At 38.7% G+C, this 12,848-nt stretch overlaps 1 protein-coding gene across 1 annotated transcript in view; it reads left to right on the plus strand.

The window, feature by feature from the left end:
- The window catches only part of NEB (nebulin), a 274,918-nt gene that overhangs the window by 138,658 nt on the left and 123,412 nt on the right, over window positions 1-12,848 (plus strand). The window contains exons 61-65 of the mRNA XM_060016820.1: window positions 2,807-2,914; window positions 4,537-4,848; window positions 5,302-5,505; window positions 5,782-5,886; window positions 5,974-6,081. Of these exons, the coding sequence (XP_059872803.1) occupies window positions 2,807-2,914; window positions 4,537-4,848; window positions 5,302-5,505; window positions 5,782-5,886; window positions 5,974-6,081 (837 nt within the window). The remainder of the gene's footprint in view (window positions 1-2,806; window positions 2,915-4,536; window positions 4,849-5,301; window positions 5,506-5,781; window positions 5,887-5,973; window positions 6,082-12,848) is intronic.

A 12,848-nucleotide genomic window follows, 5' to 3' on the forward strand; every position in this document is an offset into this window, starting at 1 on the left:
CCTTCCTCTTTTATTAATTTAAGAAATTAGCAATAGACCAAAATACGTTTATCTCCTCCTTATGCTACATAGCTGTGCTAAATGTATTTGCCACATATGACTGATTTTTCCTAAATTGTACTTTAGGGTCAAAATTTAAGATTTTTAATGTACAAGATTTAAGTCAAGGATTAAAATCACAGTACAGTCAAATAACACTGAGAGACAGACAGACAGAGACAGAGAGGATCTGTCAATATATAAATATATTAGCAAGCCCATTTTCTGTTCACTTTCTGTGAGCATAGAGCCGTGTGCCCCCATATCCGAATCTCGGATGTTTAGGCTGAGAGGTCAGTCTCCTCTAGTGCAGGAGTCCCCGCCCAATAGGTCGTCATCCTGCCTTCGCTTAAGTGTTCTCGGTGACGAGGTGCTTATAAATCTCATAAATCAACCTATTTGTTCTGGAAAGTTCCTTTAAAAGATGCTTTTCATGTATTGGGTCAATGGTTTCTCTCTGTAGACCCACATAATCCTCTAAGACCATGCAGAACCAAACTGTGCCAACTCCATAGGCACTGTGTGCCTGCGCTGCCACTTCACCCCAGGTTCTCTTTATAATCCAAGCATCCCAAGCTCCTGGGCATTCCTCACATGACACCCCTGCTGGAATGTGACTCTCAGAACCAAACAAAATCCTGCGAGTGAGGAATGACTAGTGTAGGGTACAGCCGACATTGCATTTCCTCTTCTGGACATTTATCCTCCATTTCTGCACTCTGTGCCTTGGGGCTCCTTGGGGCTATGTCAGTGCTGGTGTGCGTGGGACTTGGGCTCAACCAAAACCCTAAGACAACTTACATGGGCTTAAACTAGGTTTCCTCTATCTTGTATTTATACATTTGGCAACTTAAATCTTAGTTCAAATATTGACATTTATCTCTCTGCATGTTTTTCTTAGAATGAGCCTATTGGTTTAAGCCTGTGGAGATTTTTGTGACTCTAAGATTCTGTCAGATGATGTATTAGTTATTTCTTCCAGCTTTGTGCTACCAGCGAGGAAAATATTGTTTCTTTGACAGCATAAATCAACAGCGTGTTACTCTTCTGCAGAATATAACTGAGAGAATTTAGATTGACTAGCCACCACCTTAAGTCATTTTATTTTTCAGGGGTGCAAACTATAATTTTAATGCTTATATAACTAGCTCTTAATTGTCACCCCAAACTAAAATTGTCAAGTCCCACTCTGAAATCAAAATTAAGTGAATTTTCAGCTAAACCTGCACTATAGGTCCCATAGTGTTACAGGAAAGCGTGTGCTATATGAGCAGATATTTTGAGAGACAAAGGGTCCCTGTAACTAGCCATTCAGCATTTCTGGAACTGTCAACTCTGTCTTTGCTGCAAAAGCTCAGAGATGTTGTATGTTGCCCCTGGTTTGAAGAGGCCCAGGAAGAATGCCTGAACCGATTGCCTAACCCGCCTGGTCTGCTTTCTCTGACTTTTCTCTGTCAGTTTAGTTCATTTCTATTGTGTTTCTTTCTCATTTAGGATAGGAAGATACAATGCAAATTTGATGATGTCACTCTTCCTCAAAGATTGTTGTTGGTTTCCCTTTTCCTATAGAATTAAGGATAAAGTTATCTTAGCACCAGGCCTTCATAGCCCGACTCTGATTCTTTTCAGTTCTGTCCTGCCACTTCCTCTGGCACTGCCCCCCGCACCCCCCCACCACCACCCCGCCCCTTGACGCCCCTGCACTTTCACTGCCCCGTACTTTGATTCATGGAAGTTCCTCTGCCCTTGACCACCATCTTAGTCTATTGAAACCATATTTATCACTCAGGGTCCAATGCCAAGGCCATGCCCTCTGAGGAAACTTCCTGATTTTCAATTCAGAATAAATTGCTCCTTCCTAGAGCTCGTTCTTTTTTTTTTTTAACATTCAATCTTTTTTTTTTTTTTTAATATTTACTTATTTATGTATCTATTTGGTTGCGTGGGGTCTTAGTTGTGACAGGTGGGCTCTCCAGCCGTGGCTCGTGGGCTCCTTAGTTGCGGCAGCCAGGCTCCCCAGCTGCGGCCCCAGGGCTCCTTAGTTGCAGCTCTCTGGCTTCTTAGTAGCAGCATGCAGGCACCCCAGCTGTGGCATGCAAACTCTTAGTTGCGCCATGCATGTGGGATCTAGTTCCCTGACCAGGGATCAAACCCAGGCCCCCTGCATTGGGACCGTGGAGTCTTGTCCACTGCGGCACTAGGGAAGTCCCGTGGAGCTCATTCTTAATAATATGGTTAAAACACCTTTCATGGTCTGACTTTTTGGCAGCTTGTTCCGCAGGTTATCAGTCTTTCCGTCAGTTCTCCCAGAAACCCTGAAGATGGGAGAGGCCTCATATTCATCTTTGTTTCCCAAGTACCAAGCACAGTCATGGCACAGAGTCAGTGCAGAATAAATGTGGATCAAATGAGTGTCCCTTCTGTCCACACTTTGCCACCTTAGGCCCATGAGTTTCAGCTTAATTTTTCCAGTTCTTTCCAAAACTGATTCATTGTTATAACTAAAAGTTTTAAAACCATGAATAATATCTGTATATGGTTAATGTAACATAAGTTTTAAAATAAAAAAAACAAAGGTGCCATATTCCATATAGGTATCATGTTTAAGTCTCAACTTCAGCCAAAACCACAGAAAGCTTAGAACTATCAAAAGTGACATTATTACAGGCACCTACCCGTGTAGAACTTGGTGAATTATTTTAGTCGTCTGTCATTTCTGGATATGAATGTCAACATGTAACTGATTTTGTTTTTTGCCGAAATTTAGAGTCTGTATAAACTTGCCAATGAAGAAGCAAAGAAGAAAGGCTACGACTTGCGAAGTGATGCCATACCGATTGTGGCAGCCAAGGCCTCCAGGGACATCATCAGTGATGTGAGTTGTCAGTTTTACTCCTAGTATGTGGTCAGTCTGAAGTGACATTTTCACTGAACTAAATCTTCTAAAAGAACTTTCCTGGCCCTTTGGAAGTATATCCTGATGTATTTGTGTAGGGTTTTTCAAAAACCTAGTTTTGAGGGAAATGAAAAATTTGATGTTTACAGAAAAGTTTTATAGCCACTAAGTCACAGTATCTTCAGTGAAAGCGGATCCACCAAGAACAGAGAAAGATCCATTCATGTGGAATTTGTTAGAGTGTAGCTGCAGGCTTGGAGATGCTTATATAAAAATTGTCACAGTGCTTATAGAAAGTGTGACTCATAAACTTAAGTTCTTCCAGTGAGAATCAGGGCCTAGCTTTATACAGCATTTTAATATACAATATTCAAAAAATGCATATGACACTTGCCATTACAATTCACCCTTGTAAAATCATGAAAAGAAGGCAGTTGATCAGTGCCAGACTAGCCCAAACTTGCACCCTTAACACTAGCTCCTGGCTTGTGGCTTGTGACTCCCAGAATAAAACCATCATCCTTCCTGGTACCTCAGGGAATTCTTGAGGAACAGACCACTGCTCTAAAAATGAAGACCCACTATTTGGGAATATGGTAATATGCTGCTCTTTATTTTGGAAGATCATATTAGTGACTCACTTTAGTTTACGTATGTTGTACCTTTCCTACAAATGGATATATGCCAATAATAATATATAACAAAATAATAATAACCAAGAAGTGTTGAGAAATCTGTGCTAAGAATGTTATATGCATTATGTCACTTATTTTTCATAATTACCCTAGGATGTAAGATTGTGATTATCCCTGTTTTATGGGTTGCTTAAGCAACTTGTCTAAAATCAAACTCTTAGTAGGTGATGGAGTTGAAACTCCAAGCAACCTCATTCCTTCCCACTGTACTATATTGCCTCTGCTGACTCGTTTATACTTTCTCACTCAGTTATCTTTGAGACTAGAAGCATGTATTTTGGATAATTGGCTCGGATTCCAGGACAACGTCTTTGGACATGGAATAATAACAACACTGTTGGTCCATGAGAGATGAGAACCCATGACTTTATTAGGAGCATGCTCTAAGCAACTGGGCTGCTAGGTCAGCTTCCCTAGTATAACCAGTTTCCAAAATGATGCCCCGATTTGCCACCACCACTGAATGCCTGAATCCATTATGAAACAGGAAATTCTCTTCTGTTGCTACTGCAAGTAGTCCTTGACCTTGACTTCATCCTCAAAGGAGCCAGACACTCATTTTACTATTTATTAAACACATCTTGTCACCAAGTGCATCTCTTTTCTGATGTACTTTTAGTGCCTAACCCATTTCTCCAAGTCCCGTGGTCCACATGCATTTGCTGCCCCCGGAACTATTCCTTGTTACCAGGCCATAGGTGATTTGGGGTATACACTACAATTATATGAATTCCATCTATTTTATTACCTCTATAATCTTCTAGGGGAAAGGTGGGATATTGCCTTGAGTTAGTGCTTATTAGCAAAAGTCAACGTACAACAGCGATATAAGCAAGATGATTATGTACGGGCTTGTGACCTCTACGGGCTTAAAATGAAAATCTAATTTGTGCATTTTCATCTCAGTACAAATACAAAGTTGGTTACCGCAAGCAGCTTGGCCATCACATTGGAGCCCGGGACGTGAAAGATGACCCGAAGATGATGTGGTCCATGCATGTGGCCAAGATCCAGAGTGACAGGGAGTACAAGAAGGACTTTGAGAAGTGGAAGACCAAGTTCAGCAGCCCAGTGGACATGCTGGGGATGGTGCAGGCCAAGAAGTGCCAGGCCTTGGTCAGTGACGCGGACTACAAGAACTACCTGCACCAGTGGACCTGCCTGCCTGACCAGACTGACGTCACCCATGCTCGACAAGCCTATGACCTCCAGAGTGATGTGAGTATAAGATTTTCCTTTGGCCAACAAAACACCATGTCTGCTTACTTAAGTATCCAAGTTCCCCCAAAATGAGGGGAGTTGAGTTTATACAACTGAGTTCTACCTCCCTGGACTAATGCCCACTCTCTATCCAGTCACACAGACATCTGAGAGCATCATTATTTCCATAAAGAAAGAACCAGCAAAGCACTGATTGCTTTGATGGAAACCTCTAGATTATTGATCTAGTAGAGTTGGGTCATTCTCTGTGTTCTGTTTAAAATGTTTTTCAAAATAGGTTTCTAATCTGAATATTGGGTGGATTCACAAGACATAGCAAAATTTTTAAATTTCCCAAGAATCCAAGCATTGAAATATATAATATAATACAATGTATTATAATTCAAATTTTTATTTCTTTAAGGCATATCATTATGCTGATGTTTAGTGGTTTATCACTTACAATTTCAGAATTTGTACAAGGCCGACCTTCAGTGGCTCAAAGGCATTGGCTGGTTTCCTACTGGCTCTCTTGAGGATGAGAGGAACAAGAGAGCTACCCAGATTTTGAGTGACCACGTTTACCGCCAGCACCCAGATAAATTCACATTTTCCAGCCTTATGGATTCCATCCCAATGGTTTTGGCAAAAAACAACGCTATTACCATGAACCACGTAAGTCCTTTTTTTACTTGAGCGGGGTGTCAATTTTTGTATGTGTGTATGTAAACACTGAAATCTGTTTTGATAAAAGAAAAATGACATTCAATTATTTTGCTTGGTATTAAAGTGGTTTTTAAGTAAGTTTTGAGACTTACTTAAAAAGTAAGAGACACCTAGACGTAATGGTGTCACAAGTACTGACTCACAGAGTGGGCTCTCTTTACTCTCATTAAGAACCAGATTCATCACTGGCCTGTACTAGTCACATCCTTTTTTTGTTTCTTTCAGCATCTCTATACAGAAGCTTGGGATAAAGATAAAACCACTGTCCACATTATGCCAGACACCCCTGAAGTTTTACTTGCTAAACAAAACACAATAAATTACAGTGAGGTAAGCAATGTATTCATGGTGCATGATATATTTTTTCTTGCACTGCACTTTATATATCAAACTTACGATGATTTATGTCTATTTCAGAAACACTATAAACTTGGCCTAGAAGAAGCCAAGAAGAAAGGCTATGATATGCGGATAGATGCCATTCCCATCAGGATGGCCAAGGCCTCCAGAGACATTGCAAGTGAAGTAAGTGCACCTGTAGAGTTCTTTGCTCAGCTTTGGCTCAAAGATTTCTTTCTCTCTCAAAGATATGTAGTAGAGCAAGTAAGCTATGAAGTTAAGGTTCTAGCTAACAGTTTTTTGTAAGTAAATAGTTTAACATAATGGTAATAAAACTCTCAACATAAAGGTTAACTTCTAGGTATGGCTGAGTCCACAGCAACATGCATTTCAAAATACTGTCTGTTCCCTGCTGAACAAAAGCACTGGCTACTTGACTATAGCTCAGACAGCCTTTTGGCTTTTCCACATGATGTGTACTTATATACAATTGAGCTCATCATAGGATCCCCTCCAAACCCAGCCCATTCATTCCCTGTAAACCAATGAACCTGTAAGGGCTGAAGGAATGGGACACATTATTCTATTTAAAGTCTAACCATCCATGCACACCATGTGTTTATCTCTGCATCCTGTGATTGGCTGCAGATACTTACTTATTTCAAAATATGGGTTTGCTCACGTTTCTAGAAATGTTTGTCCTTCTATTTCTTTTGTCTGTGAAGTCAAAAGCATATGTTCCCTTTATATCCAAAATATGGGAAGTAACTATCATACTTTAAAAACAAATATTCAACGATCACAGAATGGTTAAAAGTATTAATATATACCAATATAATGGAATACCTGCTGTCATTAAAATTCATGTTTGTAGGGAATGTATAATGACACAGGAAAATGCTTATATAATAACAAACGAGCAGGCGCAAACCCGTATACACTATGATTACTAATTTTATTCTCTCTCTCTCTCTCTTTCTGACACACACACACACACACACACACACACACAAAGCCGTTTTCATCAGCGGTTATCACTGAATGGCAGAATAATGTCTTAGTTTTTATTTCCTTTTTTTCTTTTTATTTATTTATTATTTTTTAACATCTTTATTGGAATTTAATTGCTTTACAGTGGTGTTTTACTTTCTGCTTTACAACAAAGTGAATCAGCTATACATATAAATATATCACCATATCTCGTCCCTCTTGCATCTCCCTTCCACCCTACCTATCCCACCCCTCTAGGTGTTTACTAAGCACGGAGCTGATCTCCCTGTGCTATGCGGCTGCTTCCCACTAGCTATCTGTTTTACATTTGGTAGTGCAAATATGTCAGTGCTATTCTCTCACTTTGTCCCAGCTTACCCTTCCCCTCCCTGTGTCCTCAAGTCCGTTTTCTACATCTGCGTCTTTATTCCTGTCCTGCCCCTAGGTTCTTCATAACCAGTTTTTTTTTTTTTTTTTAGATTCCATATATATGTGTTAGCATATGGTATTTGTTTTTCTCTTTCTGACTCACTTCACTCTGTATGACATACTCTAGGTCCATCCACCTCACAACAAATAACTCAATTTCATTTCTTTTTATGGTTGAGTAATATTCCATTGTATATATGTGCCACATCTTCTTTATCCATTCATCTGTCGATGGACACTTAGGTTGCTTCCATGTCCTGGCTATTGTAAATGGAGCTGCAGTGAACATTGTGGTACATGCCTCTTTTTAAATTATGGTATTCTCAGGGTATATGCCCAGTAGTGGGATTGCTGGATCGTATGGTAGTTCTATTTTTAGTTTTTTAAGGAACCTCCATACTGTTCTCCATAGTGGCTGTATCAATTTACATTCCCACCAACAGTGCAAGAGGGTTCCCTTTTTTCCACAACCTCTGCACATTTATTGTTTGTAGATTTTTTTGATGATGGCCATTCTGACTGGTGTGAGGTGATACCTCATTGTAGTTTTGATTTGCATTTCTCTAATGATTAGTGATGTTGAGCATCCTTTCATGTGTCTGTTGGCAATCTGGATATCTTCTTTGGAGAAGTGTCTATTTAGGTCTTCTGCCCATTTTTGGATCGGGTTGTTTGTTTTTTTGATATTGCACTGCATGAGCTGCTTGTAAATTTTGGAGATGAATCCTTTGTCATTTGCGTCATTTGCAAATATTTTCTCCCATTCTGAGCATTGTCGTTTCATCTTGTTTATTGTTTTCCTTTGCTATGCCAAAGCTTTTACGTTTCATTAGGTCCCATTTGTTTATTTTTTTTTTATTTCCATTTCTATAAGAGGTGGATTAAAAAGGATCTTGCTATGATTTATGTCGTAGAGTGTTCTGCCTATATTTTCCTCTAAGAGTTTTATAGTGTTTGGCCTTACATGTAGATCATTAATCCATTTTGAATTTATTTTTGTGTATGGTGTTAGGGAGTGTTCTAATTTCATTCTTTTCCATGTAGCTGTCCAGTTTTCCCAGCACCACTTATTGAAGAGGCTGTCTTTTTTCTGCATTGTATATTCTTGCCTCCTTTATCAAAAATAAGGTGACCATATGAGCGAGGGTTTATCTCTGGGCTTTCTATCCTGTTCCATTGATCTATATTTCTGTTTTTGTGCCAGTACCATACTGTCTTACTTACTGTAGCTTTGTAGTATACCCTGAAGTCCAGGAGCCTGATTCCCCCAGCACCGTTGTACTTTCTCAAGATTGCTTTGGCTATTCTAGGTCTTTTGTGTTTCCATAAAAATTGTGAAACGTTTTGTTCCAGTTCTGTGAAAAATGCCATTGGTAGTTTGATAGGGATTGCATTGAATCTGTAGATTGCTTTGGGTAGTATAATCATTTTCATAATGTTGATTCTTCCAATCCAAGAACATGGTATATCTCTCCATCTGTTTGTATCATCTTTAATTTCTTTCATCAGTGTCTTATAGTTTTCTGCATACAGGTCTTTTGTTTCCTTAGGTAAGTTTATTCCTAGGTATTTTCTTCTTTTTGTTGCAGTGGTAAATGGGAGTTTTTCCTTAATTTCTCTTTCAGATTTTTCATCATTAGTGTATAGGAATGCAAGAGATTTCTGTGCGTTAATTTTGTATCCTGCTACTTTACCAAATTCAGTGATTAGCTCTAGTAGTTTTCTGGTAGCGTCTTTAGGATTCTCTGTGTATAGTATCATGTCATCTGGAAACAGTGAAAGCTTTACTTCTTCTTTTCCGATTTGCATTCTTTTTCTTCTCTAATTGCTATGGCTAAAACTTCCAAAACTATGTGGAATAATAGTGGTGAGAGTGAGCAACCTTGTCCTGTTCCTGATCTTAGTGGAAATGATTTCAGTTTTTAACCATTGAGAATGATTTTGGCAGGGGGTTTGTCATATATGCCCTTTATTATGTTGAGGTAAGTTCCCTGTTTGCCAACTTTCTGGAGGGTTTTTGTCATAAATTGGTGTTGAATTTTGTCGATAGCTTTTTCTGCATCTGTTTGAGACGATCATATGGTTTTTATCCTTCAGTTTGTTAATATGGTGTATCCCATTGATTTGCGTATATTGAAGAATCCTTGCATTCCTGGGATAAACCCCACTTGATTGTGGTGTATGAGACTTTTAATGTGCTGTTGGATTCTCTTTGCTAGTATATTGTTGAGGATTGCTGCATCTATGTTCATCAGTGATATTGGCCTCTAGTTTTCTTTTTTGTGACATCTTTTTCTGGTTTTGGTATCAGGGTGTTGGTGGCCTTGCACAATGAGTTTGGGAGTGTTCCTCCCTCTGCTATATTTTGGAAGAGTTTGAGAAGGATGGGTGTTAGCTATTCTCTAAATGTTTGATAGAATTTGCCTGTGAAGCCATCTGGTCCTGGGCTTTTGTTTGTTGGAAGATTTTTAATCACAGTCTCAATTTCAGTGCTTGTGATTGGTCTGTTTATATTTTCTTTTTTTTTGCAGGTTCAGTCTCAGAAGTTTGTGCTTTTCTAAGAATTTGTCCATTTCTTCCAGGTTGTCCATTTTATTGGCATATAGTTGCTTGTAGTAGTCTCTCATGATCCTTGGCATTTCTGCAGTGTCAGTTGTTACTTCTCCTTTTTCATTTCTAATTCTCTTGATATGAGTCTTCTCCCTTTTCTTCTTGATGAGTCTGGCTAATGGTTTATCGATTTTGTTTATCGTCTGGAAGAACCAGCTTTTAGTTTTGTTGATCTTTGCTCATTTCCTTCATTTCTTTTTCCATTAATTGTGATCTGATTTTTATGATTTCTTTCCTTCTGCTAACTTTGGGGTTTTTTTTGTCCTTTCTCTAATTGCTTTAGGTGTAAGGTTAGGTTGTTTATTTGAGATGTTTCTTGTTTCTTGAGGTAGGATTGTATTGCTATAAACTTTCCTCTTAGAACTGCTTTTGCTGCATCCCATAGGTTTTGGGTCATCTTATTTTCATTATCATTTATTTCTAGGTATTTTTTGATTTCCTCTTTGATTTCTTCAGTGATCTCTTAGTTAATAAGAACTGTATTGTTTAGCCTCCATGTGTTTGTATTTTTTACAGAATTTTTCTTGTAATTGATATCTAGTCTCATAGCGTTGTGGTTGGAAGAGATACTTGATATAATTTCAGTTTTCTTAAATTTACCATGGTTTGATTTCTGACCCAAGATATGATCTATCCTGGAGAATGTTCCATGAGCACTTGAGAAGAAAGTGTATTCTGTTGTTTTTGGATGGAATTTCCTATGAATATCAATTAAGTCCATCTTTTTTAATGTGTCATTTAAAGCTTGTGTTTCCTTATTTATTTTCATTTTGGATGATTTGTCCATTGATGAAAGTGGGGTGTTAAAGTCCCCTACTATGATTGTGTTACTGTCAATTTCCCCTTTAATGGCTGTTAGCATTTGCCTTATGTGTTGAGGTGCTCCTATGTTGGGTGCATAAATATTTACAATTGTTATATCTTCTTCTTGGATCGATCCCTTGATCATGATGTAGTGTCCTTATTTGTCTCTTGTAATAGTCTTTTTGTTAAAATCTATTTTGTCTGATATGAGAATTGCTACTCCCGCTTTCTTTAGATTTCCATTTGCATGGAATATCTTTTTCCATCCCCTCACTTTCACTCTGTATGTGTCCTTAGGTCTGAAGTGGGTCTCTTGTAGATAACATACATATGGGTCTTGTTTTTGTATCCATTCAACCAGTCTGTGTCTTTTGGTTGGAGCATTTAATCCATTTACATCTAAGGTAATTATCGATATGTACGTTCCTATTACCATTTTCTTAGTTATTTTGGGTTTTCTATTGTAGGTCTTTTCTTTCTCTTGTGTTTCCTACCTAGAGAAGTTCCTTTAGCATTTGTTGTAAAGCTGGTATCCATTCAGCCAGTCTATGTCTTTTGGTTGGAGCATTTAATCCATTTACATCTAAGGTAATTATCGATACGTATGTTCCTATTACCATTTTCTTAGTTATTTTGGGTTTGTTTTTGTAGATCTTTTTCTTCTCTTGTGTTTCCTGCCTAGAGAAGTTCCTTTAGCATTTGTTGTAAAGGTGGTTTGGTGGTGCTGAATTCTCTTAGCTTTTGCTTGTCTGTAAAGGTTTTAATTTCTCTGTCAAATCTGAATGAAATCCTTGCTGGGTAGAGTAATCTTGGTTGTACTTTTTTCCCTTTCATCACTTTAAATATGTCCTGCCATTCCCTTCTGGCTTGCAGAGTTTCTGTGGAAAGATCAACTGTTAAGTTTATGGAGATTCCCTTGTATGTTATTTGTTGCTTTTCCATTGCTGCTTTTAATATTTTTTTCTTTGCATTTAATTTTTGATAATTTGATTAATATGTGTCTTGACATGTTTCTCCTTGGATTTATCCTGTATGGGACTCTCTGTGCTTCCTGGACTTGATTAACTATTTCCTTTCCCATATTAGGGAAGTTTTCAACTATAACCTCTTCAAATATTTTCTCAGTCTCTTTCTTCTGCAACCCTATAATTTGAATGTTGGTGCATTTAATGTTGTCCCAGAGGTCTCTGAGACTGTCCTCAATTCTTTTCATTCTTTTTTCTTTATTCTGCTCTGCAGTAGCTATTTCCACTCTTTTATCTTCTGGGTCACTTATCCGTTCTCCTACCTCAGTTATTCTGCTATGGATTCCTTCTAGAGAATTTTAACTTTCATTTATTGTGTTATTCATCATTGTTTGTTTGCCCCTTTGTTCTTCTAGGTCCTTGTTAAAAATTTCTTGTATTTTCTCCATTCTATTTCCAGGATTTTGGATCATCTTTCCTATTATTACTCTGCATTCCTTTTCAGGCAGACTGCCTATTTCCTCTTCATTTGTTTGGTCTGGTGGGTTTTTACCTTGCTCCTTCATCTGCTGTGTGTTTCTCTGTCTTCTCATTTTGCTTAAATTACTGTGTTTGGGGTCTCTTTTTTGCAGGCTGCAGGTTCGTAGTTCCTGTTGTTTTTGGTGTCTGTCCCCAGTGGCTAAGGTTGGTTCAGTGGGTTGTGTAGGCTTCCTGGTGGAGGGGACTAGTGCCTGTGTTCTGGTGGATGAGGCTGGATCTTGTCTTTCTGGTGGGCAGGGCTGTGTTTGGTGGTGTGTTTTGGGGTGTCTGTGACCTTATTATGATTTTAGGCAGCCTCTCTGCTAATGGGTGGGGTTGTGTTCCTGTCTTGCTAGTTGTTTGGCATAGGGTGTTCAGCATTGTAGCTTGCTGGTCGTTGTGTGGAGCTGGGTCTTAGCATTGACATGGAGATCTCTGGGAGAGCTTTTGCTACTTGATATTACGTGGAGTCGGGAGGTCTTTGGTGGATCAATGTCCTGAACTCGCCTCTCCCACCTCAGAGGCACAGGCCTGACACCTGGCCAGAACACCAAGGCCCTGTCAGCCACGCGGCTCAAAAGAAAAGGGACAAAAACAGAAAAGAGAAGGATGTTATTAAAATAAAAAATAATTATT

Source organism: Delphinus delphis, chromosome 7 (assembly GCF_949987515.2).
Source record: "Delphinus delphis chromosome 7, mDelDel1.2, whole genome shotgun sequence".
NCBI lineage: Eukaryota > Metazoa > Chordata > Mammalia > Artiodactyla > Delphinidae > Delphinus > Delphinus delphis.